This window comes from Ixodes scapularis, unplaced genomic scaffold, assembly GCF_016920785.2.
Source record: "Ixodes scapularis isolate PalLabHiFi unplaced genomic scaffold, ASM1692078v2 PGA_scaffold1__304_contigs__length_218370807, whole genome shotgun sequence".
Classification (NCBI taxonomy): Eukaryota; Metazoa; Arthropoda; class Arachnida; order Ixodida; family Ixodidae; genus Ixodes; species Ixodes scapularis.
The window spans coordinates 139,881,480-139,906,172 of NW_024609846.1; the positions used below are offsets into that span (position 1 = coordinate 139,881,480).

General features: G+C 48.0%; 1 protein-coding gene across 2 annotated transcripts in view; it reads right to left on the reverse strand.

Annotated features, from left to right (window-relative positions):
• Positions 1-317: 317 nt before the first annotated feature.
• The window catches only part of LOC8035386 (pleckstrin homology domain-containing family G member 5), a 432,434-nt gene continuing 408,058 nt past the window's right edge, over positions 318-24,693 (reverse strand). For both annotated transcript variants that reach the window (XM_042290955.1, XM_029985409.3), the window contains 2 exons: positions 8,404-9,056; positions 318-4,285 (listed from right to left, as the gene is read on the reverse strand). In XM_042290955.1, the coding sequence (XP_042146889.1) occupies positions 4,276-4,285; positions 8,404-9,056 (663 nt within the window). In that variant the 3' untranslated portion in view covers positions 318-4,275. The remainder of the gene's footprint in view (positions 4,286-8,403; positions 9,057-24,693) is intronic.

Consider the following 24,693-nt stretch of genomic DNA (forward strand, 5'->3'; position numbering starts at 1 on the left):
GTTGGTGGACGTTCGTCCGAAGTTAATTGGTTTTGCAACGGACGGTCTGTGCCGGCAGATGATGGTCAGTTTCCCAGTGCAGCGATACGCACGCTCCTGTGACCCGGTATCATGCGCCTCGTTACGACGCTCTTATTGGGTCACAAGAGCCGTAGCCTCCAACGGTTTGCCAAGTTATCGTGCAAAAGAGTACAGTACACCGTTTAATAATCGTACCAACGGTTTTTGTGTGCATTGGATGTCCGCCCAATAACCGTGACTGGAAGCGTGGCCTTGCTGCTGCGGTCTTGGAGAAAACAGACGGCACAAAGACGAAATTTACGGGAAACAGTTTTATTGTTTATTAGCTTTTGTACTAATAGTCGAACCGAGCTTCCTACACATTAACAGTCAGCGGGAACCAACTTTCCTGTGAATGTTCAGATAGGAAGGTGTGCTAGCACATTCGTCGGGAAACGCCCTCTTCGCTAACACCGTCTGCAGTAGAGAGCCGCTCGTCATACTCTGTGTTTCACTGCAATAAATTATGATAAAAAAATTATGATGTGTGCGTGAAAATAAAATATCTAATTATGCTGTACAGAAGCGGCAGTTGGATCTGCCTGAGCTTCCAATGTAACTGTATACATATAACTTTTCTTATTTATAGGTATGTACATGCATGAGAAAATGATTCACATGCCTTTAAAACTAGAATCTGACCCCTGCCTATGGTTTGCTTCCATCATCATCACCATCAGAAGCATCTTCCTAGAGAGGCAGGTGCCCTCTCATACACACTGGGTACTTTGGCTAGTAACTTTGACAGGAACAGCAACCCTCACATCACACGAGGTGCCTTCACACCCTGTGGCACACACAGTGGCAGCAAAGCAAAGGCATTGACGAGAACACGGTACAATCATGGCCGACACTATCGAGGGTCGTCACTACCCGACGGGCCAGTCGGTGCTGGCTGAACACTACGCCCACTTCTAACATAGGACCTGCTCGTGCATCTGTTTAATGGCGTGTACTACCATACTGAGCCAGCCGAAAAAGGGCGAAACTTGTCTTCGGTACGTCGAACAAGAGGCATCAAGCCAACGACAATGTGCGAGGGTGCATACGCTTTAAACAGCAAAAAAATGTGCGTATAAACTTGGGGTTCGAGCCAAAAGGAACCTTCAAATTCGAGAAAAATAAAACCATTAAAAAAATCACAATAAAGTGATTGGAACTTCAAGTGAGTCATGTCTTTCATCTAGTTTCCGGTGCTCAACCTCTGACGTCTTAATCTCGGGTTTGCTGGCTCAAACGATCAAGCGCAATGTTGGAACATTATCTCTGGAATTCTGGGTGGGCAGCCACCCGATATACCACGGAGGTGTTAGAAATTTTCGGGCCGTCTGCATAGTATGTCAAATTAAGTCACCCGTACATAATGGAGATCCTCTACGAAACAAAATTTCATTTGTAGCACGTTTTTCCAAACAAGGCTTTAGTTGTCGGTCGTTGCACGCTCTTGGCTCTTTTTTCGTCCTCGGTTTTTCACGCTGTTTGGACAATGATCTTGGACACACCTGACAAACACCTTCGAGCCTCATGTGACATAACAGCTACCCCAGGGGTGGCCAAGCTGGGGCTCGCGAGCCACATTCGGCTTTTCGCGTGTTAAAGTGCGGCTCGCGGCTTCCTCCCCTAACCCCACCACACACACACACACACTCCCCCGCCTCCCTCCCGGTCACACAAACTCGTACTCAAAAAGAGAAAAGGAACGAGTTTTAAATTGAAAGACAGGTTGTGGTTTGGTAGTTTTGTGCTACGAGCTACCCCACATACAGTTGTATTGCTTTTGACTCTGATAGAATAAAAGTAGTTCGAGTTGTACCCCCCCCCACCACAGCTCTTGGAAGTTTCGTCGTTTTGTTTGCGGCTTTTAGGCCGGGTCAGCCTGGCCACCCTTGAGCTACCCTAATCCTATATTCCTGACATCTGCTCAAATAGGTACACAAATACAGTGGTGCAACACATTCTCAAAGGGAATTCTCAAAACACAACTGTCACGCACCAGCAAAAAAAGAAAAAAGACAAGCTAAATGCAAGAAACAAAAAAGACAAGAGGCAAGAAGTGCATGTTTCTCGTCTTTTCACGATCTTTGTTACGCTCCTGGTCCTAAAACAACCAGACCAAACGTCTACTTTGATTCGAGAGGGGACAAACACGGTCGAGGGAAACGCTCCGCACGATTAAAAACTGCACGCCGATCTTCTCCGCGGACCGTGCCGAGACTGAAAATACCGTGGTCCATACGAGCGATGGCTTCGTGCCGAGATATTGCCAGTGCCAACCCTAAGGTCGACGTCGCGGAGATGACCGCACCGTCAGGGGCGAAGAAGCCCCGTCCGGACTACTCTGCGAGCCAGGCGTCTTGCACCGCGCAAGCTCGGCGAGGAAGAATTGCCGCGTCGGAGGCTGAAATAGTGCAACCCTACTGGACTGTGCAAACACTGAAGGTATCTAAAAAAATCCAGGCTCAATCCGATTGCCTCCGGAATGCAGACATCGCACAGTGAAGCCCGCCGAAGGAACTGGCTCGCCGAAAATGGCCATTTACGGGGAGGGCAAAAGTCTTTCTAATTTGTACACGGTCAAGTGCTTTAAGAACCTTTGTTCATTATAACAAGTTGACGAGCAACTGCCGAGGACGTTAATTCTAAAAGTTGACACAACTACAAAACGCCACTATGCTTCGCAGGGTGAAACCGACGATGGCACCTATACAAAAAGACTGCGCGCCATCATCGCTTTTGCCTGCCATTGCCGCTATTGTCAGTGCAGTCACAACTAATCTGTATCACAGCCTGTAAAAGTTTCTCCGTGCCAAGTGGCGAGAAAGAATCGTTCTCCGACCTAAAGCGTGTCCGTAATGTCGGAGCCCGATGGTTCGGTCACAAAAAAATAACGCGGGGGAAGTTCGAATGTCGAAGTAAGATGTGAAAGGATCGTAAGCACCAATGCCGAGTTTAACAACGTCCCAATGCATAGCCTTTTTAACTGGTTTGGCACTACAACTGCTGCATGTCTCTCCTGCACGTAAATTAATAGAAACAAAACCGAAAGGGCAAATGTAGACGTAGTCTGTACATCGCTGGAATACCTCGCCCACACAAGGCCAATCTCGCCTTGGTTGACTGCATAGTATGTTGAGGTGCGGACAAAGGGGAGAGCACCCACAAGTACAAAGTGGAGCATGTACAGGTTGCACGAGGAGTGCCGAATCTATAAAGTGCATCACAGGAATGCGAGACGCCGTTCCCGCGGGCAAAAATACATCTCACTTGATCTACGCGCGGTGCGAGAACAACCATCTTAAACCCCTTTAACGCGTGTCCGCTCGAACTGGAATTCTTTAAAGTGCACCACGGCTTAAAAACGGCCGCAAAATAAGATATATTTTGGGGCTGCAATTTTGAAAACACTGGAGCTAACAAACCCCGTGTCACTGTAATGGCAGTTCAGAATGAAAAAAATATAGCACCAATCGGACCGCTACCATGTCCAGATCCCGACAACGAGTCGCACGTCAACTGCCTAAAAATGTGTGGAACAAAAACTACCGCGCAACGCTAAACTTTCCCTAGGCTGCCGGTACAAGAGAAACGATGCCCTTGCCCACGGTAATCGGTGCTACCCAACGCCTTGGGGGCCCAGTCGCTTGTCCATTTGGCGGAACCACTCACCGCGGGCGAGACTTTACCGTGCAAAGCGTGTGGTCGTGCACGGCGTGCATAGATGGGAGAGACCTGCAAGACCGAACCCGCACATGAACCCCGTGGCTGGGAGCGTCCTGCGCCGACGGTGCAGGACCGTGCACGCCAGAACGGCACAGACGAAACTTTACAGACAAGGCCTTACCCACAAGGCCTTATAAGTCAGACCCCACAAACAATGCCTTACAAACGAGGCCTTACGAATTAGGCCTTACAGATGATGCCTTACAAACGAGGCCCTTACACACGAGGCCTTACAGACAAGGCCTTGAGGCCAGTGAGGTCAAGGAGTCGTCAGGGACTCTGGAGGCTCTCCGCCGTACGCTGCCCCTCGGTGAAAGAGTGGATGCTGTGGTCAGTGTCTGTCTTCGAGGATGCGGCAGATATGTGCAACTGGCGTGACCTCCCTCCCTTGTCCCAAAACGGGTGTAGTCCTCTGCAGAAAGCAAGGCTGCACACCGTGTCGCCTACAGGCGGGCAATGGCTCTGCTGTGCATGTGTAGTCCATGGGGCTCACTGTCAGACTTCCCTGCAGTGATCGAGAATGTTGACAAAACGGTGTTTAGTACGGGCAGGGGAGCATCCAAACTGAGATTATTAACTGGTTTTACACAATTGGAATGCGATGCAAATCGAACAGAAGGTAACCACGAAATATTTGTGATTCTGTTTCGAGTTGAATGCAATACGGAGAAAATAAGTGCGGTAAATTTGATAGGAGTATGCTAATAGGAATATTTTCTAATGTAAATCGAATAAACGATTACAACTTGCTTTTATCAGACCACAAAATTCCTGAAACAACCAAAAAATACCGATTCCCTGCAGTTATGCATAGGGCTCAATTCCCTCGTGAACTCAAAGTATTAAAATAAATTTGACAGTCAACCCAACTTCAACATCAAACCACCCCCTCCCTGCCCCCCCCAAAAAAAATAAATAAGAAAAAGAGGTACAGTGTAGACGGCATACAACGTATGTTGCGGGAGTCGCGAAAATCCGCACTATAAGCGGTACCGCGCTATAACCAAAACAAATTTTTCTGGCCAAAATACATGCCATGAGACAACTTACCTTTGTAAAACAATTTCTTTTATATTAGACAAAAAATAAAGCTTAGTTTGAGGAAAGTCTTTACTTCACCAGGCTAGTACACTTCTCTCTCAAGTGTGTCACACATTTTGAAAAAAATGAGTGACTTTTGCCTGGCGCAGCCTTTTAACGGCGTCGCGGGTTGCGGATGGACGTTGCGAGCGTTCAGGTTTGCTAACCCTAATCACTTTTCTCCGGTGATGAAATGCGTGAAAATTTGCATCCTTTATACGGTACATGCCAGTAATACCTTCAACTTGAGTGCAGGCATGAAATGCTCCAAATAAGATATCCGGGCGATGTTCGAAAACACAAAGGGTTAGAAAGCACTACTGTAGTCGAAGTAAACAAACACGACGACACGGGCGTTTCTGCCGTCTTGAGAGTGCCGCCACAACATCGCCGGACGAGTAGGTGGATCTTCCCTTCTAGTACGTGCTGGGTTATCATAGTGACACACAACGAAAATTCAGTCAAGGATAGCGCTTCTACGCGGAACGATGAGCTTCCGCCACGCCGTCTACGACGACGATCACAACCAAGGAGGTTAGAAGTACTAGGAGGGGGCACGTTGCAATATTGGTGAAGCCTACTCATAAAAAGTTTGAATGATATTGTGCCCAGCGTGACCGCAGATCTCTCTGGCGATTGGTGCGCGTGACATGTCACGTGTGAGATGGATGGTTGATTGTAGGAGGATTCTTTGCAGGCTTACGCGCGCTCCATCCGGTAGGTTTTATCAGATCGAAGGCTAGACGAAGGCTAGCTACGGTAACATGATGTGATCATGTTGGGCTGATAAGTGAGGAGAGTAGGGAAGAAAATGAGAAAGAGGCGAGGCTTCAAGGGACCATGGCTTGTGGAGGCTACACAACTGACGTCATGCCCTCTCCTACCCTTCCATTCTCCATGATCACAACCGACGCCATGTTTGCGGATAGAAGAAGCCGGAATGCGACCGGCATGCAACGCGCGCAAACACGTCTCTTCGACCTGCAATTGGTCTGTCGTTGCGGTTGTTTCCAACGCAGCGGAGGGACACACGCACGTGAATGACACATGCGTGCGTCCCTCCGTCGCTATGGCGACCGAAGCCTCTCTTTGCTCCTCCCCGCTTCTTCGAGCAACCTCCTTGCCCCGCGAGTGCCGCTTGCGGCTAGCGCCGTTATCTAGTGTCGCACAGGGAAGCGTGCTCGCTGCGCCGGTCGGTCGGCGCGGTTGGCGGGCTGTTCCAGAAACCGCACTATAACCGGTATTTCCCTTCGCGCTCCTGCATTTTAAGCGGTATGTAATTACATGGAGTTCTATGGGAGGTGAACCGGTGGTTTAAAAAAGCCGCGTTATACCTGGTCCTGCACTATAAGCGGTTACGTTGTAAGTGGTCTATACTGTAACTGCAAATTTCGTTAATTTAAAATGCCTGAAAGTTAGTCGCTGGCATGCAGGCAGTAACAATGAGGCAGTCTAGTTATGGATTCGACACTTCAAGTTGCAAGTTAATTATGTACCAGATGACACCACTGATGGCGGTTGTCGTATAATTTGCATCGCAGGAAGATAAGGCAAAAAGAGTGGGCGATTGCAAAAACCTGAGTACCTCTGAAGGCTAGTGCATCATCAAGCCTGCCCAGTAACCATCCAAAACCATCAATAAATTGACTATCAATACTATGGATAGCTGTTTCAGAACTATCGATAGTGGAGTATCAATAGCACTACCATAGTCAACTATCGATAGTTGGCTCCTGCCTATAGATACTACCGATGCCCACAAAAACTATCAATTATGTTCAAGAAAAAAATAGCAATCCTGTGATAAGGGGGGACACCACCAAGGAAAAAATAAATTTCTGTAAAAGAAGTTGATCTTGAAAAATGCTATAGGTATTTAAATCTGCCAACATCTAGAGAGTATTCCCAGAAAGTTTCATTTGTTTACACTGCATAGTTATTTTTTTTATAAATTATTTGCGGTCCATTGATGCTAAAGGAAAGGTAAAGGAATTTGAAGGCGTTTTTCTTTGTTCTACTTTTAGGGGCAAAGCTCCTCCTTAAAGGGCAACTCCGGTCCATACTTTCGATTTTGGGATTACGACAGTTTTAGTGCAGTCAGCGTCCCTGAATTGCAAGGTGCAATTTTTTTCTCGTTATTGTGCATAGTTTTAAAGATATGACACCTCAAAGCTTTGCTTGGGGCGTGACCAGCAAAACCGAAACTAGCCGCTCGAGGCCCCGGCAACACTGGAAATCAGCCGCAATGTGAACGTGACATCAGGATCGTTCTCGTGCAACGAGTACGCAGGCTGAACGGCTCTTAACTTTATTGCGCTAGCCGTCTAAAGATAGGAGGTAAGCTGACTTTATTTTAATTCTGTATACGTGGTAGTTATCCAGCATATGTAGCAAGAGTTAGTGCGTATACCCAAAAGCTAGCAACTGGAAAACCCGTGAACTCCTTCGGTGCCGTATCGGTGGCCGCCGCCGTGCGTGCGCTATGCCGTACTCTTCGCTTGTATACCCAGAAGCTAGCGACTGGAAAACGAGTGAACTCGTTCAGTGCCGTACTCGGCGTCTGTCGCCGTGCGTACGGTTTTCCGTACTCGTCGCTAGGCCTAAATTGTCATCGGCAATTTAGGCCTAGCAAGCAGGCAGAGCGGCGTTGCTCTACGCCGCGCTGCCTGACGTACAGAACTGGGGGCCCTCGCTTTCCCGCTGCGGGTCAGTTCCAGACACGGAGCTTTGAGGCTCTCTGGCGCGGGCCCCACGGCACCCGAACACACGTGAGCTGGGCTGTACACGTCTGTTTTTTCGTTCTTTTTTCCTCGGGCGGGTAAAAACCGAAGTCCAAAGTCCACTCGTTGAACAGCGTTCACCCAGACCTTCTCCAATTTCCGGTCCGTTGGAAACTTGTGAAAAAGCACATCCGGGATGCGCAGCGGGTTGTGTGAGCAGCCCACAGCGCTACAGTTGTACTCGGCATCTTTCGAAAGACAGCTGAGCAGTCTTGGGCGCACCGAGTTGCTCGCTAAAACGAGTCTTGGAGTCCTCACAAGCAAATAAACAAAAGGCTATACCGAAGCTACACGGGTTACAGATAAAAGCAACGGCTAAATACGCCAATCACAAGCCGAAGTAGCAGTGGTAGCGCCTCAGAGAAGTGCACTCCGCGCAACGCCCGGACCGGAGGAAAAAAAAAAAGAGAACGATGGGGACGTCATGGCCCGATGTTGCTTTAGCGATCGGCAACCCGCTGGCCGCCCGTTAAGGAGCAGCGGCTCGCGGCGGGTTGCATTTTTATTAACGTCATTAGTTGAGAATGCGGTGTCCCTCGGACGTAATATTTTGGCTGGGGTCGTATTTTGTGTCACTACAGCGATACCAGTAATTTATTTCATTTCGAGTTTTGGCCAGAGTTGCCCTTTAAGGGCTAGCCATGTCCGTATGTCCGGCCCCTAACAGCCGTCACCATAAAATGAAAGCAAATCTCAAAAAGGAGAACGACGGACAGGTACGAGCTCCTTAACAGAGCATTAACAAGAGCTCAAAGGAACTCACGAGGCCTCGACGGAGCAGCTGGTGAGGAGAAACTCCTTCATCCTCTGTAGGTCGGCCCGAGAGGGCTTGCCCGGGGCCCGCCCGCCGTCCGCCGCCACGATCTGCACGGACGAGATGCCATCCCTGACCTCGCTGACGTCCAAGTGCACGGCCTCCCTGCCGAGCAGCAGGGTGCGGCGGCCCTCCTCTTCGCTGCTGCCCACGCTGCTGAGCAGCAGCGAGCCCGTGCTGCTCACGCCGCTCGAGCTGTACACCGACTCGCTGCTCAGGCACTTGGAGACCCGGCGGTCCCGCAGCGGCGCCTCCGCCGACTGCTGCTGCTGCTGCTGGCCCAGGTTCCACGAGAGGCGCTTGTGGATCGAGGGGTCCCGCCGGTTCTTCAGGTGCTCGAACGAGTCCGCCGTGTGGTGGCGCCGCTCTGGGCGGTAGGCCCGACGGGACGCGGCCGAGGCAGCGGACACTGCCACCCGTTGCCCAGCCTCGTCGTCCGAGTCGGCCTCCCGGGACCCCTCCGGGCTGGGGCCCCCGCTGGGGGGCGCACTGTGCGTCACCAGTCCGGACACATTCTTGGTCTTGAGCAGGGGCGGCTTGGTCGGGCTGGACGCACCCACCGCGAGGCGGGAGCCCCTTGGGGGCGGGGCCACCACAGGGACCTGAGGGAGGGGACGTCGACTGTGAGGGGAGGACAGACTCCAAGCAGCACAGATTTGGCCGATCATTGGCCAATGGCTGGCCATGATCCTTTGACCAGTGGCCAGAAAGTGGCCAGCCAATGGCCAACGACTGGCCCTTCTCTGGCCATCAGCCGTCGGCCAACCGTTGGCTGACGAATGGCCACTCTTTGGCCATTGGCCAAAAGACCATCACCGGCCATTGGCCAATGCTTGGCCAAAATACGTGCTGCTTGGGATGGTACCTGAGAGCACGGCTACGGGAGGAGACCTCAGAACGCTTAGACAATGCCTACGGTGCTTTCAACGGTCGCTCGCAAGACAAGAATGGCGAAGAGCCTCTTTCGAATGCTCGGCCTCCAGCGTGCGCTCGTTGCCATCCATTGTGCTTTGGCTGCACATGCATGCTCGCCCACGAGACGCACAAGTGCTGTCCAAGGTAGGGAGCTCGCACCGAAGAAGGGATAACTGGAAGCCTACCATTGCCGTCTTGTTGGGGACTAGAGGCGAGAGTACCGGGAGTGGGAGAGTACTACAGTTGAGCGCATGCACACAAGGATCAAACCAAAATTTAAGATGGTAGCCAAAAAAAAAAAAAAAAAATACAGCAATCCCATTACGCGTAATACATCATAATTTATGCAGCTTGGAATCCCAGTACAGTGGAATCTCGTTAATTCAAACTCACGGATAATTCAAACTAACATGTAGGTCCCGTCCTATGTGTTTTTAGGAAGAAAACTCCCGGTAATTCAAACTTTGCATTATTCAAACAAAGCTTTGGTCCCCATAAGGTTCAAATTACCGAGGGTCCACTGTACACTCTCCTTTAACCAGGAAATGTGGCAGGTGGGGGGAGTTCCATCGAACGGTGCAAGAGTAGGATTGTGGAGGAAATGTGTTCGTGTTTTGCACCCTAAGGACATTAAACTATTCGCTTCCAAAGACGGCGATTCGCCGTCCGCAAGAGAAAGGGCCAAAGTGCAATAAAACGGCGAATCGCCGTCCTCCGCAAAACAATTTGTTTCCAAAATATAATGACAGATGGCGACACTTTACAGGCTGTAGGTATTTTGATTAGTACTTTTGACACCAGATGGTGCCACATGCGTGATTATTTTGTGAATATTTAGAAGTGAAAAGGAAGAAGTTTGCGGTTCTTTTTTTGTGTATGAAAACATGGCGTCGCGGAAGAGGAGGTGTCTTACGAGTGAGGAAATTCTTGATGTTGTGTTTGACAGTGATGAGGATGATGACTGCGACAACCCAGAATTCATTATGGACATCGAAAGCAGTAATTCGGACAGTGACAACGATGCTGAGGCTTCGGACTCAGAAGAACCACTTAATTCTTCGGAGCCCGTCGCGCCACCACCATCAAAAGCTCCAAGACTCGACGCCTGGCAATGGGAAGACGACGACAGTGCCGACAAAGTTGCAAAGATCCCTTTCGCCGGAACACCAGGTGTAAAGAGAACTATTCAGATAGCTGTAAGGGACAGTCCTACAGCCCTGTAAATGTTCAATGCGTTGTTAGGCAAAGACTTTTGGCAGATGCTGGCACGTCATACGAATGCCTGCGCACTTGAGAAGCAGGCCTCCTCTCCGGACCCTTCGTAGTTTCCAACAACTCCAGGTGAGATGAAGGCGTACTTTGCTCTTTGTATTCTCATGAGCCAAGTGAAAAAAGCAGCATTAAAGCCTACTGGCCTCAGAGAAGCGTCATTAGCACACCCTTCTTCGCCTCCGTGATGCCCAGACAGCGGTTTTGGGCGCTCTCACGATACCTTCACCTGTGCGACAACAGCCTGCCAGTTGATGACGACAAACTTCGAAAGCTGCGTCCAGTCCTGGACTATGTTTTGAAGGTGTTTGGCAAGTCGTATTTTCCAGGAGAGGGACTGGCAGTAGACAAAAGCCTCATGAAGTTCCGTGGTCCTCTGTACTACATTTAATTCGATCCGTCGAAGCGCGCGCGCTTGGGATCAAATTTTACAAGCTGTGTGAGTCGTCGAGTGGATACTGCCTGAACTTTTTCTATTTACACAGGCGAAGGTGAGAAGACTCCGGCAACAGCTGGAATGTTATGCAGCGAGGCTGTTGTGATCGACCTTGTGGGAGACCGTCTCGGAAATGGTCACACCATCTATACAGACAACTGATACTTGTCCCCGCTACTCTTCCTTCACATCAAGGAAGCGGGGTCTAACGCTGTCGGGACAGTTCGGGTTCATCGAAAGAACATGCCACAGGAGTTGAAAGAAATCAAGCTTCAAAAGGGCGAGTGTCGCAGCCTCTTTTCCCGTGGACTGATGGCTGTGACATGGCAGGAAAAAGAAGCCTGTAAACTTGCTCTCAACCTCCCATGATGCAACAAACCTGACAGACACAGGAAAACAAAGAAAAGACAACCAGCCAGTCCTCAAACCACAGATTGTGCTTAATTACAACAGAGGTATGGGAGGTGTCGACCGTGAGGATCAGCAGCTGGCTCCGTTTCCCATTATACGGAGATATGCCAAAGGGTACAAAAAGATCTTCCATGTCATGAATTTAGCTGTCTACAACAGCTATATACCGTATTTGCACGAATATAACGAGAGATTTTTTTCCGGAATTACGTGCTCCAAAACGCACCTCGCGTTATATTTGGAATTGAGTTCAGTCACGAGGGGCGCGAGTCTGGAGAAAGCCATTCCTCCTGCTCAATGCAGGAGGTCCGGTGGGAAGAGAAGTGGGGGTGTGGAAGGGGTGGAAGGGAATTTATTAGCTATTGGGCCATTGAGTACGACTGCACTCAATGTTCCAGGATGCTGGAGGGTCAAGAGCAATGTTTGGTCAGCAGAACATATGCTTCGTAAGAGACGAGCAATGGTATTGCATTTTGCTGTAGTCTGCAACGAAGTACTGGAGAAACGCAGCGCCATTCTTTAGGTGGAAAAAAAAGAAGCGGCTAATTGTTTGCAGCGGTCGTTCGTTTGGAACTTTGTGGAAAGTGTACTCTTCTGAAATTCTCCTTGCGTTTGCGGCCCACTATCCATTATCTTCTGTACTATCTTCTCGAATACAGTCAAACCCACTTGTAACGAATGTGATAGCTCCGCGAAAAGTGGTAAATTTATCAGTAGCTTGTTATATCTGGACTTACCTTCAAACGTTGTAAATAATGATAATGAAGCTGTTATTTTTAGTTTCACTCTGACAGCTCTTTATTTAAAGAAACAGTTTGCACAATTCTAACGCACCCCCAATTCTAACACGCAGGCAGATTTAGCATTCAGATAATCAAAAAGTAAATTGCTGCAGATTCTACCGTGCAAGTAAAAATAATGAAGATTGACTACATACCGTAATTATTTGGATACAAGTCGACTTTTTTTTTTCTCGGAAATGTCGTCAAAAATTAAGGGTCGACCTATAATCGTGACCAAAGAATTTCGACCTACATTCACGACCAAATTTTGCAAACCTACCGAGGGCATGGAGCTATCGAATCACCGAGCCGGCGTTGCCGTAGAGCTGCGTCGCTTCTTGTATCAAAAAGCTTTTGGTGCACGAAAACAACCGAAATAGCAGCAACTGACAGCCCCCCCACCGTGGCCGCCGCTCGCCCACATCCCTCGGGCGTCGGGTTTTGCCATCGCGCCTGTAGCGTTCCCCTCGCTGGGCAATGGGGAAGGGGAGGAAGAAGAACACGATGCGCGATGGACCTTGCCCTCCATTCCTCTCCCTCGCAAATGCGCACAAAGGAAAACAAAAAAATGGAGGTTGCTTTAGTCTGTTGCTGGCAGCGGCTTGCGTGTTGCTCACAGCGACTCGCGGCGTTGCTCGCGTCTTTGAATTTGGTTTTCGTCGCTTCGCCCATCTCCACCTTCTTTCTTGTCGTCACTTTACAGCGGTGTCAGTGAGGTATTGTTGCGAATTAACGAGGATGCCTACCAAGCTGACGAAGCTTCGGACAACGATGACATGTCCGGAAGTTCTGACGACGATTAAGTTTTTGGCATCGCCCTGCGATTTAGCCGAGAGTTCTGTAAATAAAGGTTTGTTTCCTTCTTTTGCCCCAACTTTCCCCTGTTCCTAAAAAAAAAAAAAAGAAAAAAGGTCGACCTATATTCATATTATTTTTTTTACAGTAAAACCTCGTTATAACAAAATGGGATATAACAAACTAATGGATATAACAAAGCAATCATAATTCCCCTTGCTTGCTAATAGTATGGAGAAATGGACATTGGCTATAACAAACTAATGGTTATAACGAAATAACTACGACCGCTCCTTCAACTTTGTTATAACGAGGTTTTACTGTATTCTCGGTGGGTTCAATAAATAGGGGTCGACCTATTTTCGAGTAAATACGGTACCTCATGAAACAGATTTTATGAAACGCACGCCAACACAAAAATATATGCTGTGTACTAGTTCAACGATGGTTTTTCGCTGTCCACAGTGGTAATTAATTCTTGCTTTGGACTAAAGCGTTTTAAGTGCCGCGCTGCCTGCGCATGTACAAGTGCGCGGCCATCGCCTTGCCAGGGTCATCTTTCAAACACTTTGCGAGCTCGTCGAATGGCTGGGATTACGAGGCCACGCAGTGCTGCTCCGTTGCCATATTTTTCTGCCAGCATGATGCCCTTTCGTTTAAATAAAGCCCCCAGTGGATTTTTTTTTTTTTCTATCCTAAAACAACAGACACGAGTCCGCAGACGCGAGAGAATGTGTATGATACGGATACCAAAATAGCGAACGTAAACAAACAGTCACGGTGGTGATGGGGCTAGCCACCTTATACCGAGCATTGTGCTTTTCTTGAGTTGAATACGGAGTTTGCAAACATAGAACGAACGTGCACGCACAATCGGCAGACTACGCGACCCGGGAGGGCGTTTTTGCTTTCATAGTTTTGTTTCCTCCCCTGCTGCGCGGCCGTGCAAATGACCTTGAGCGTCTCCAGGAGCGCCGCGCCCAAAATGTAGCTCTTTTTCCTTTTTTTTCTTTTCGCGCGCAAAAGCTTTTTTTTTTTTAAAGTGGATTTTGTGCTTTTTGTAGCGGTATGATGCTTTGAAAAACGGTTATTTTATCTAGACCAACTTTTAATGGGTAGGGCCTTGAATTCATATACAGTCGACTCCCGTTAATACGAAGTTCACGGGGACCGCAAAAAACTTAGAACTAAACAAACTTCCAATTGACCACAAGGAACGAAAAGGGTCATTTTCATTATTTTGAAAACTGACCGTTTATGAAAAAAAATTGGTGATTGCCGTCTGCTTTTTCTTGCAGAATCTTGCTGCAGAAAGTAAATTCTGCAGACTGTAGATGTGCCTGAGTGCTTCTTCAGCGTTGTTCTCTGCTGCAAAAAACCGCTGCGCGAGGGCAAGGCCCGCAGCTACATCAGCAGCCAGCGGTTGTGGCTCAGTTCCAACATCGTCGTCGATGTCACTTTCGTTGCTAGCCTAGCGTGGCCGAACAATTTCAATGATTTCAATGTCCGCCAGCGCACCGGTTGTTTCCACTGTGCTGCCCACGGCAACGTACTCTTCGAAACGAACGTCGCTGAGAGCTGCTGCAAGACCATTGTCATCAAGCTCACTTGTCTCTGCTTCCTCCGTTGAACAAGACGAATCACCCCCTGAAGCACTTGCTATGAAACCACACGCCCTGAAGCAGTTGGCAATGGTTTCTTGTTTAACGCGACCCCAAGCTCGCGCTAGCATGTGGATGGCACTTAGAAGGCTTACCTCGTACTGAGTGGGGTTATCCATGCACAATATCATCCACTTGAGAAAGGTGTTTTCTGTACAACACCTTCACATTTTTTATAATTCCCTGGTCCATGGATTGCAACACTGATGTCGTGTTGGCTGGCAAGTAAGCAAGGCGGATGGCACTCAAGGACGGCAGATTCATGTGGGCACCGCACTGGTCCACGAGAAACAATACCTTGCGGTTTGATGACGCAAACTTGCGATCCAGTTTTTTGAGCCAGTCTCGAAAAATGTCTGACGTCATCCATACCTTCCAATTAGATGCGTAGTCTACAGGAAGCGTTCCGACGCCTTTAAAACATCTAGGCTTAGCGGCATCATTACAAACCAGCGCAAGTAGACCAGTTATTCAAAATCCAAACACACAAAAAAATACACTCGCACAGCGCTGATTCGTAATTTGTATTTTTTTGTGTTTGGATTTTGAATAACTGTCTACTTGCGCTGGTTCGTAATGATGCCTTACCAACTCGCCCAATCTGCAGTATTAATAGGCTTAGCGGCCTTCCCGATCACTAGCAGGCGACATTGCTCAGTGCCAGACATGTTGGCCGCAATCAAAACAGACGCCCTGTCTTTACTACGTTTTCCTCTAGCGCAATCATTGTTCTTGAATGTCAGAGTCTTCTCTGAAAGCATTCGATAAAAAAGTGCGGTCTCGTCGGCATCAAAGATATCTTCCGGCTGATATTCGTTCATGTGCTCGCAAAGCTTTTCTTGCCACGTCGCGCATGTTTCCTGGTTGACTGACGCCTTTTCTCCACTCATGCTCTTAAAAACGAGGTGATGACGATGCTTAAACCGTGTCGGCCATCCATCGGTGATGATGATGATGATTGGGGTTTTATGGCGCAAGGGCAACTAAGGCCATATTGCGCCAAACAAAGGTTTTTCCAAAGGGCTTAGAGGTGTAATCTAAAAGAACTGCAAGCTACAGCTGGTGTAAAAGGCCAGTGTTATGAAGGAACTTTAAAACCCTATCGAATGATATAAATGGTTGATCGCCAAGCAGAAAATATGGATGAAAGGGAAGGTGATCTCGAAAGAGTTCTGGAAAACATGATCGGCGCTCCTGGTTTAAAGCTTTGCAATGCCACAGGATGTGCAAAACAGTCATAGCTTTCCCACAGTTGTCGCAAAGTTTAACATCCTCACCACAGAGCAGGGGTAAATGAGTCAAACGGGTATGACCAATTCTTAGGCGGCAAAGGAGAACCTCAACCCGACGGACTTTATGGAACGAACTCCCAGTTGGGGCTTGATATTGTGAAGCTTGTTCTCTTTTTCCAAATCCCAATCCAACTGCCATGAGTTGATAATCGATTTTAGTATGATCGGTTTCAGGTCTTGGTGTGGCAGGCCAAGAGGCAGTTTGGGGCATTCCTTTGCAGAGGCAGCAAGCAAGTCTGCCTTCTCATTGCCAGAAATGCCCACGTGGCTCGGGACCCAGCAGAATTTGATCTGGTGTCCTAGATGAAGTGCTCGGTTTAGTCGTACCCGAAGACATTGCACGAGAAGGTTTTTGCTGTTTGCTAAGGACGAAACGGCTAGAAGAACACTCTGGGAGTCGACAAACAGAACTGCTTTCATAATATTGTTCTCTAATAAGTATTCAACAGCCATTAAAATACCGTAAAATTCAGCAGTAAAAATATTTGCACAAGTGTGGAGTTGTCGAACTTTCCTGAAGGTAGTGGAGTAAACCGCACACCCCACGAAGGTTGATGTTTTTGATCCGTCAGTGTAAAAGTGTGAGTAGTCCTTGTATTTCTGTTCCAATTCGGCGAACTCCCGCTGAAGAACGAGTGGAGAAGTAGCTCTCTTTCTGTACTTGGCCAGTGACCAGTCACAAGAGATTGGCAGAAGGTCCCAAGGCGCAACTCTCTCATTGCTCCTCAGCAAAGCAGCTTCACTAAAGGGGAGATGGAGCGATGTTGCCATGCTCTGCACTCTGAAACTCAGAGGCCGAACAATGCTCGGCTTGTTTTCATAGAGTCGGAACAATGTAGAAGGTTGAAGGGCGTCGAAAGTGGGATGTTGAGGATAGCTGTATATCTTGTAAGCATAACAAAGACTCAAATATTGCCTTCGTCTTTCCAAGGACATTTGATGTGTATCAGCATACAAGCTAAGTACAGGTGATGTTCGAAACGCTCCCGTGGCAAGTCTGAGCCCCAGATGATGGATGGGGTCCAACGTTTTTAGGGCAGACGGACGCGCCAAACCATAAACAATTGCGCCATAGTCCAGGCGGGACCGCACCAAGGAGTTATAAAGTCGCAAGAGGCACCGTCTGTCAGACCCCCAGGACGTATGCGACAGGACTTTGAGGATGTTTGATGAACGTAGGCATTTATGTTTCAACTCTTTCAAGTGGGGTATAAAAGTGAGTTTTTTTATCAAATATTATTCCTAAAAACTTGTGTTCTTCCTTTACAGATATAGCAACGTCATTCAAGTGCAACACTGGATCTGGAGACAGGCCACGGCGGAGTGAAAAGGGAACACAGATTGTCTTTTCGGGAGAGAACCTGAAGCCATTTTGATCAGCCCACCTACTCATCTTATTGATAGTGAGCTGCAATTGCCGTTCACAGCTGGACAGGTTACAAGAGGAAAATGATATCTGCACATCGTCAACATACATTGAATAGGATACAGATGGTGGTATAACCTTAGCCAGACTATTAATCTTCACGGCAAAAAGTGTAACGCTTAGTACTCCACCCTGAGGGACGCCGTTCTCCTGGAGAAAGACATCCGAAAGGATGGAGCCCAAACGCACTTGGAAGGTCCAACCCGTCAAGAAACTTTGAATGCAGTGAAGCATGCGACCTCGGACACCATACGAGTGCAAGTCTCGAAGGATTCCATATCTCCAAGTCGTGTCGTAAGCCTTTTGTAGGTCAAAGAAGACAGAAACACAATGCTGGCGATGGACAAATGCTTCCCGAATAGAAGTTTCCAGGCGGACGAGGTGGTCAACCGTGGAGCGGCCCGCTCGGAAGCCGCACTGATTCCTATCAAACACACCCTCTGCCTCTAAAAAGTGGACAAGACGGCGATTAGTAAGTCTCTCATAGGTCTTGCCCAGGCAGCTTGTCAATGCAATCGGGCGATAGCTCGTCGGTAAGGAGGGGTCTTTGCTGGGTTTTAGTAGAGGAATTATGTGTGCCATTTTCCAGCAGTCAGGAAAACAAGCAGCATCCCACAATAAATTAAAAAAGGTGAGCAAACTGTTTAAAGATTCAGGCGATAGTCTCCTTAGCATCTCGTATTGAATCCTATCCGGCCCAGCTGCAGATTCTTTTTTGACACCAAGAGCCAACTCAAGCTCACACTGTGTAAATGGCCTGTTATAAGGAACACCCTGGGCACCAGAAAAAGAAATAGCTTGTTTTTCTGCTGTTGCTCTAAACCTCTTAAAGGATTCACTGTAGTTGGCTGAGTTAGAGACTTCCTGGAAGTGTTCACCAAGAACATTTGCTTGCTCCTTAAGGGATGTTGCTGATGGAAAAAGGGGTATCCTGAAAGACCGATAGTCTCCCCTGATCTTCCTAAGACGATCCCACACTTCCTTTGATGAAACAAAACTACTCAGAGATGTGACATACTTTTTCCAAGAACTGCCTTTAGCTTGCCTTCGCGCCCAGCGAGCTTTGGCTCTGCTTTTCTTGAATTCAAGCAGATTCTGTGGAGTGGGATATCGTCTAAAGATGCACCATGCCTTGTTTTGCGATTTTCGTGTTGTGGTGCAGTCATTGTTCCACCACGGCTTGCACTTTTTGGGGAGTCGTCCAGAAGTCTGGGGAATGCTATGTAATGCGGAATCTATAATTGCTTCAGTAACGTACAGCGTGGCATCTTCGGGGCTCATATTTACAAGAACAGATGAATCAATAAAAGCCTCCAAACAAAAAAAAAGAGACCAATCAGCCTTTTCCAATTTCCACCTTGGAAGTCGTGTCGGAATAGAAGGAATTGGCATCGTGCTTTCTAAAACAATAGGGAAATGATCACTCCCAAAAGGGTTATTTAAAACCTTCCATGAAAAGCATGGAAGTAAAATTGGTGATGATATAGAAAGGTCAATAGATGTAAATGATTGATGAGCTGCACTAAAAAATGTAGGTTCCCTTCCATTAAAAAGACACAACCCAGATGATAATAAAAACCGCTCTACGACACCTCCACGTGAATCCTGGCGAGCACCACCCCACAAAGGGTGGTGGGCATTAAAATCGCCTAAAATTAAAAAAGGTTGAGGTAATTGTTTTACAAGTGACTCAAGTTCACTGATATGCAGTGGAGAGTTAGGAGGCAGATAAAGAGAAACTACCGTGATCAAACGGTGAACAAGAAGGCGCACCGCTACAGCCTCTAAGGGCGAGGACAAGGGGGACCTCAGAGCAAGCAACACCATTTTGCACCACTAGTGCCACTCCTCCAGACGAGTTTGAGGAAATTCTGTCTTTTCTAAAAACCTGGTGCTGACGTAAAATCTGCGTATTAGTGTGATTTAAATGTGTTTCTTGGAGGCAGAGTGCAATGGGTCTCAGCTCGTCCATAAAATAATTTACGTCATCAATATTTCTGATTAGGCCACGGCAGTTCCACTGCATAAAGTGGAAATTGGTCATTGTTTTAAAATTAAGTTAAAATATAAATAATAAAAAAAAAAAAAAAAAAAAAAAAACTGGGAGAATATATAAAAGTTCTAAAGCTGCCGCATGTGGCAAAAATTACTTCGTAATGTCATGTTGGTGGGATCACCGGTCTTTTGCTTTTGTTTTTACTCTTAGTAGTCTGCCACTCCATGTCGTCTTGGTCAGACGCAGGAGTGGAAACTTCACACTCATCCATGGCCTCAGTTTCCTGAGGCGAGGCTTTTCCTTCAAGGTTCTTTAGGTTTGGGGAACGGGGCGCCATGCGCCGTCCACGACCAGACCCAGCCAAAGGGGCAGACGAGGTGCTGGGCGAAGCGTCGCCCAAGTCCACCCGTTCCTGTCCCTTAGGCGCTGCAGGTGCGGCACGAGAGCCATGCCGCTCCTTCGATGATGCTCTCTCCAGGGAGTGTGGGCGAGAGTGTCGACCCTTCACCCTGGAAGGAGATCGCGGAGGAGGGACGGTTGCGGCAGCCACCGGCCCCTCCTGGGTTTGGGAAACAGTCTGAGAAGACCCAGGCTGTTGTCCTGTTGGAGCGCGAGGGTTCGCACTCTGGCTTGGAGGGTCCGTAGACCGCCCAGCCGAGATTGCACGCCCCGGAAGCTGAATCTTCAGCTGGGGTGTGGGGGACTGCCGTGGCTTCCCATAGTCCAGGAAGGACGTCTGGGTTGCCACTGCAACCTTCAGTGGTGCAGGTCCCCGCTGCACCACTTGGGCGTAGCCGCCTTTCTGCACGAATGCGAAGCGACGGCGTGCTTCAGGGAAAGAAAGGTTTTCCTTAACTTTCAAGGTGAGGATCTCTTTCTCGTCTTTCCATTTCTTGCATGATCTGGAATATGCTGGGTGAGGTTCTGAGCAGTTTACACAGTGTGGGTCGTTAGAACATGCATCAGCTTCATGGTTGGTTTTGCTACACTTCGCACAGGTGGCCTTTCCACGGCAGCTCTGAGAGCCATGGCCAAATCTCTGGCACTTGAAGCATCTACGGGGGTTTGGCACATAAGGCCGAACCCTGCAGCGCAGGTACCCAGCCCTCACAGCTTCAGGAAGGACGGTCGATTGGAAGGTGAGTACAACGTGTTTTGTTTTCAGCTCGTTCCCGTCACGACGAATGGTAATACGCCTTGCAGCTGTGACACCTTGTTCAGAGAGGCCTTCAACGATTTCACTTTCAGAGCTGTCAAGGAGGTCATCCTCGGAAATAACTCCTTGGATGCTTTTAACGTTCGGTGAGGACAGACAGAGACGTCATAACCGGAAATAGATGTTAAACCTAGTAGTGCAGCACTTTGCTGATTCGTTTCCACCTCAACAAGTAAATTGCCGGAGCTCATTTTCTTTGCCTTGTAGTTTTTCCCGATTGCACCTTCAAGTACTTTTGCAACTAAGAATGGGGACATCTGTGAGAGCTGTTTATCGCCTCCAGAATGAATGACTAGAAACTTGGAGAATCTTGGAGGAAGGTCAGGTGTCTTTGCAGTGATGGCTTCGGTGCGGACCCTTTTCAGGGCCCGATCAGAGGTTTTTTGTCTAGAACCCATAAAGATGGGAGAGAAGTTCAGTGCCCGGGTGCACCGCCCACCACAGAGCCCAACGAGGGGGTAGGTAATGTGCCATAACAAGAAAGGCTTGGCTGACACAATTACTCTACCAGTGCTGCCCGGGCACTATAACCGAGTGTGGATGCAGGGACAGAACCTGTTTCCACTCAAGGTTAGCCCTTGCCGCCTAAGAAGGTGAAAAAGGAAGGAAGAGAGTGCAGAAGAAAAGAGAAAGAGGTGGGAGGAAAAGTGAAAGAGGGAAGAAGAGGGTAGAAGAGGCGACTGACTGAATCATCCTGGTCGGGCCAAGCCAGGACACCCGTCTACGAGAAGCAGGGGTCGAAGCAGTGTATTGCCTCGCCCGGGGGGCCCCGAAGGGTCCAAACATACCCCGGGCTCAGCTCAACCACCAGGGTCCCCTTTTCCCCGGACACGGGTACGCCACGCACAGCCAGACGTGGGTGGGCGAAGCCACATGGCTCGGGGTTCGTAGTGACGCCACTCACCAAGCACCTACTAAAGTAGGTGCCCCCTGCGTGCGGGTATGGTGGCCCACGTGGCTGGGGTCCGTGGTGACGCTACTCACCAAGCACCTAGCACCTAAGGTGCAGGTGCCCCCTGCGGGGCTCGGGGTCCGTGGAGACGCCACTCTCCAAACACCTGCCTTCACAGGTGCCCCCTGCGGGGTGGCCATCCATCGGAAGAAACAAAGTTGTCGATCCCTAACATCGTTGCACGCGACAAGGGTTTCGCCGCAACAATTTCACCGCTGAGGGGAAGTTGGTTGCTTCGTGCTTCTCTAATCCAAAGGAGCAGCGCTTGCTCTAACTCCGGGTGGGCGCTGGTGCGCTTCTCTTTCGAGACATCTTGAATTGATCATTCTCAAAAGCATCCAGTATCAAGCGCTTGTTCTTGATGAAGTTTGAGAGGGTGTTAGGCTTGATGCCATATTTCCGTTCAATGTCTTGCTTGGCGGCGCCTCCTTTCTCAACTTCTTTGAGAATCTTGACTTTTGTGGCCAAGTCAAGCGTGCGATATGATCCACGAGTTGTCATCGTCGTGGTCGCGACCGTGGAACCACCGGTGGAACGAGCCCAGCGCACTTCCGATTCCCGAACCAACTCGAGGAAAGACGTGGGAAGGGACAAAAACGATGCCATGCTATTGTGCCAACGTACGGCTTGCGCCGGTCTTGACTGTTCAATCTCGCCGCTTCATGAGTTATGGCGCTGTGGTCGGCTGCGATGCCGACAATACCAATGCGGTACACAAAGCTGTTTTTGCACTTTAAAACTCGCAAGTTAATCAAATATTACGGTTGCCTCGAGGCTTTCGATTGAAAATCAACTTCTAATTATCCAATATTTTAGACTTTTTGCTTCTAATTACCGAGCATTTTTTTCCACGGGATTGCATGCAGAACTGGTGGGGCCCTCACTTCACTTCCAATTAAGCAACATTGGATTATCGGGAGTCGACTGTATTTTCTGAAAGCTGGTCGTTATAACCGATAGGTTGTTATACGGGGGATCGTTATAAGTTTGTTTGACTGTACTTAAGAATCAGCTTTTTGAATGCTCAACTGCAGCCAAAAATTTGGAAAGCGCCAGACAAGAAATTTGCAGCTAATTGAATACTACCGTAATATCCCGAGAAATAGCCCACCTAAAATCGATAGCAAATTGGATGAAAATAAAGGGTGGCCTAACTTCCAATGTGACATAAAAAAGCTGAGAAAACATTTGTAGAGCCCTTCCACTTCACGTGAAGATGGAGGACCAGCGAAGCTGTTATTTTTTGCGATGCCTAGGACAATGAATAGAGGAGGATGTCTAGGACAATGTCAAAGATGACTTCTAGGACAACCTCAAGGACGAAGAGTTGACGACCTCGAGGACAACATCTAAGACGACCTGAAGGACGACCTCGAGGACAATGCCTAGAAAACGATGCCTCGGACGACCTCTTGCACAAACTCTCAAACGACTTCTAGGACGACCTCGAGGACGACTTCGAGGGCAATGTCTAAGACGAGTTCGAGGAAAACGTCTAGGACGACCTCGAGGACGATGCCTAGAGATGATAACAAGGGATCAGGACCTCACTACAGTGTAGACCCCATATAACGTATGTCGCGGGAGTCGCGAAAATCCGCACTATAAGCGGTACCACGCTATAACCGAAACATAAATTTTTCAGGCCAAAATACATGCCATGAGACAACTTACCTTTGTAAAACAATTTATTCTATGTAAGATGAACAATAAAGCTGTTTGAGGAAAGTTTTTATTTCACCAGACTAGTACACTTCCAGGGGTGGAAGCGGGCTAGAGCCTTTTGTATCAGGGCTGGGAGCAGCAAAAGTCCCACTTTGGAGCAGTTTTGGAGCAGTAAAACGCTCGCTTTAGAGCAGCTCGGGAACAGCAAAAATAAGTTTTGTAGCCGTAGAAGTAGGTTTTGCAGCAGGTCACGGAGGTCAAACAAATGTCTAAAAGTGATTTGTTGTTTCTAAATGTGAAAATGTAGCAAAAATATATGCATGCACATCCCAGAATAATTTTCAAGCAACATACATACACATTTTTCTATTTCTATTGCATTGAAATATGGAATATTGGCAATTTATGCAAAGGAAAGGCTTTGAGAACCATTCCGGCAGCAGGCAGAGTCATGATAGACTTTATATGGGAGGCCCCGACAATAAAAGCCTAACTTGAGCCACGCCAGTACAAAACCGTCTACTTAATAGACCAATTGTAAACATGTATCCAGAAAACTAAACCACTGCAAGGTGTCAGATAAACTACCTTCGCTGACTACAGTTTTTGTTTAATAAAGAATACACATGTTCAATCACTACTTAAAAAGCCCTATATCAAGTTTAGTAACAAAATACAAGGCTACTGACATTTGACAAAAATTCAGATGCAAAATAAAATGTGTATTTTATATCTTTAGACTACCACAGTCACTCGTACATATGCAGCTTTAAGCATCGACTAGAAGAGCAACGCAACCTTATGTACTCCATAAAATGCTGTGCATTGCGTGTCTCCATAAAAAAAACTAAGGTACCACAACATGTTTCAGAATAAAGCAGTCCTTGCTGACCTGTTTTCATTAAATACAAATGTTCTTAATCCCTGTTCATAAAATACAGTAATCCCTACACCCAAGTTAACATACAAAGCTATATCTAATTACTTTGGATGGAAAAATATATTGTCTTAAAAATATCACAGCCACTAATACATTTGCAGCATAAACACTGACTAGAAGAGCCCACAGGCTCCATGTTCAAAAAAAAAGGGTTGTGACTAAGCTGAATCTGTGTAATTTAGATACAACTGAAGTTCACCTTTTTTTTTTCACAGTTTGAAGAGCAGAGTCAATTTCTTTTATGCGCTCGAGTACTTTGGGCAGTTTAGAGTTCACATCTCTTAGCAGGAGGTCTCCACTCCCCACCTTGTCCATGTCCTTAACTGCCTCACCCTTGCTTATGAGTTCTTGTGCACTCAGTAGAAGTGCTTTAAGAGAAGACAGTTTGAACGAGACTGAAAATGAGATGTAGCTGATCAGGCGCTGATCCCTGCGGGGCAGGCTCCCTTCTTACGTGACAAAAAGCCCACCAACTTCTCTCTA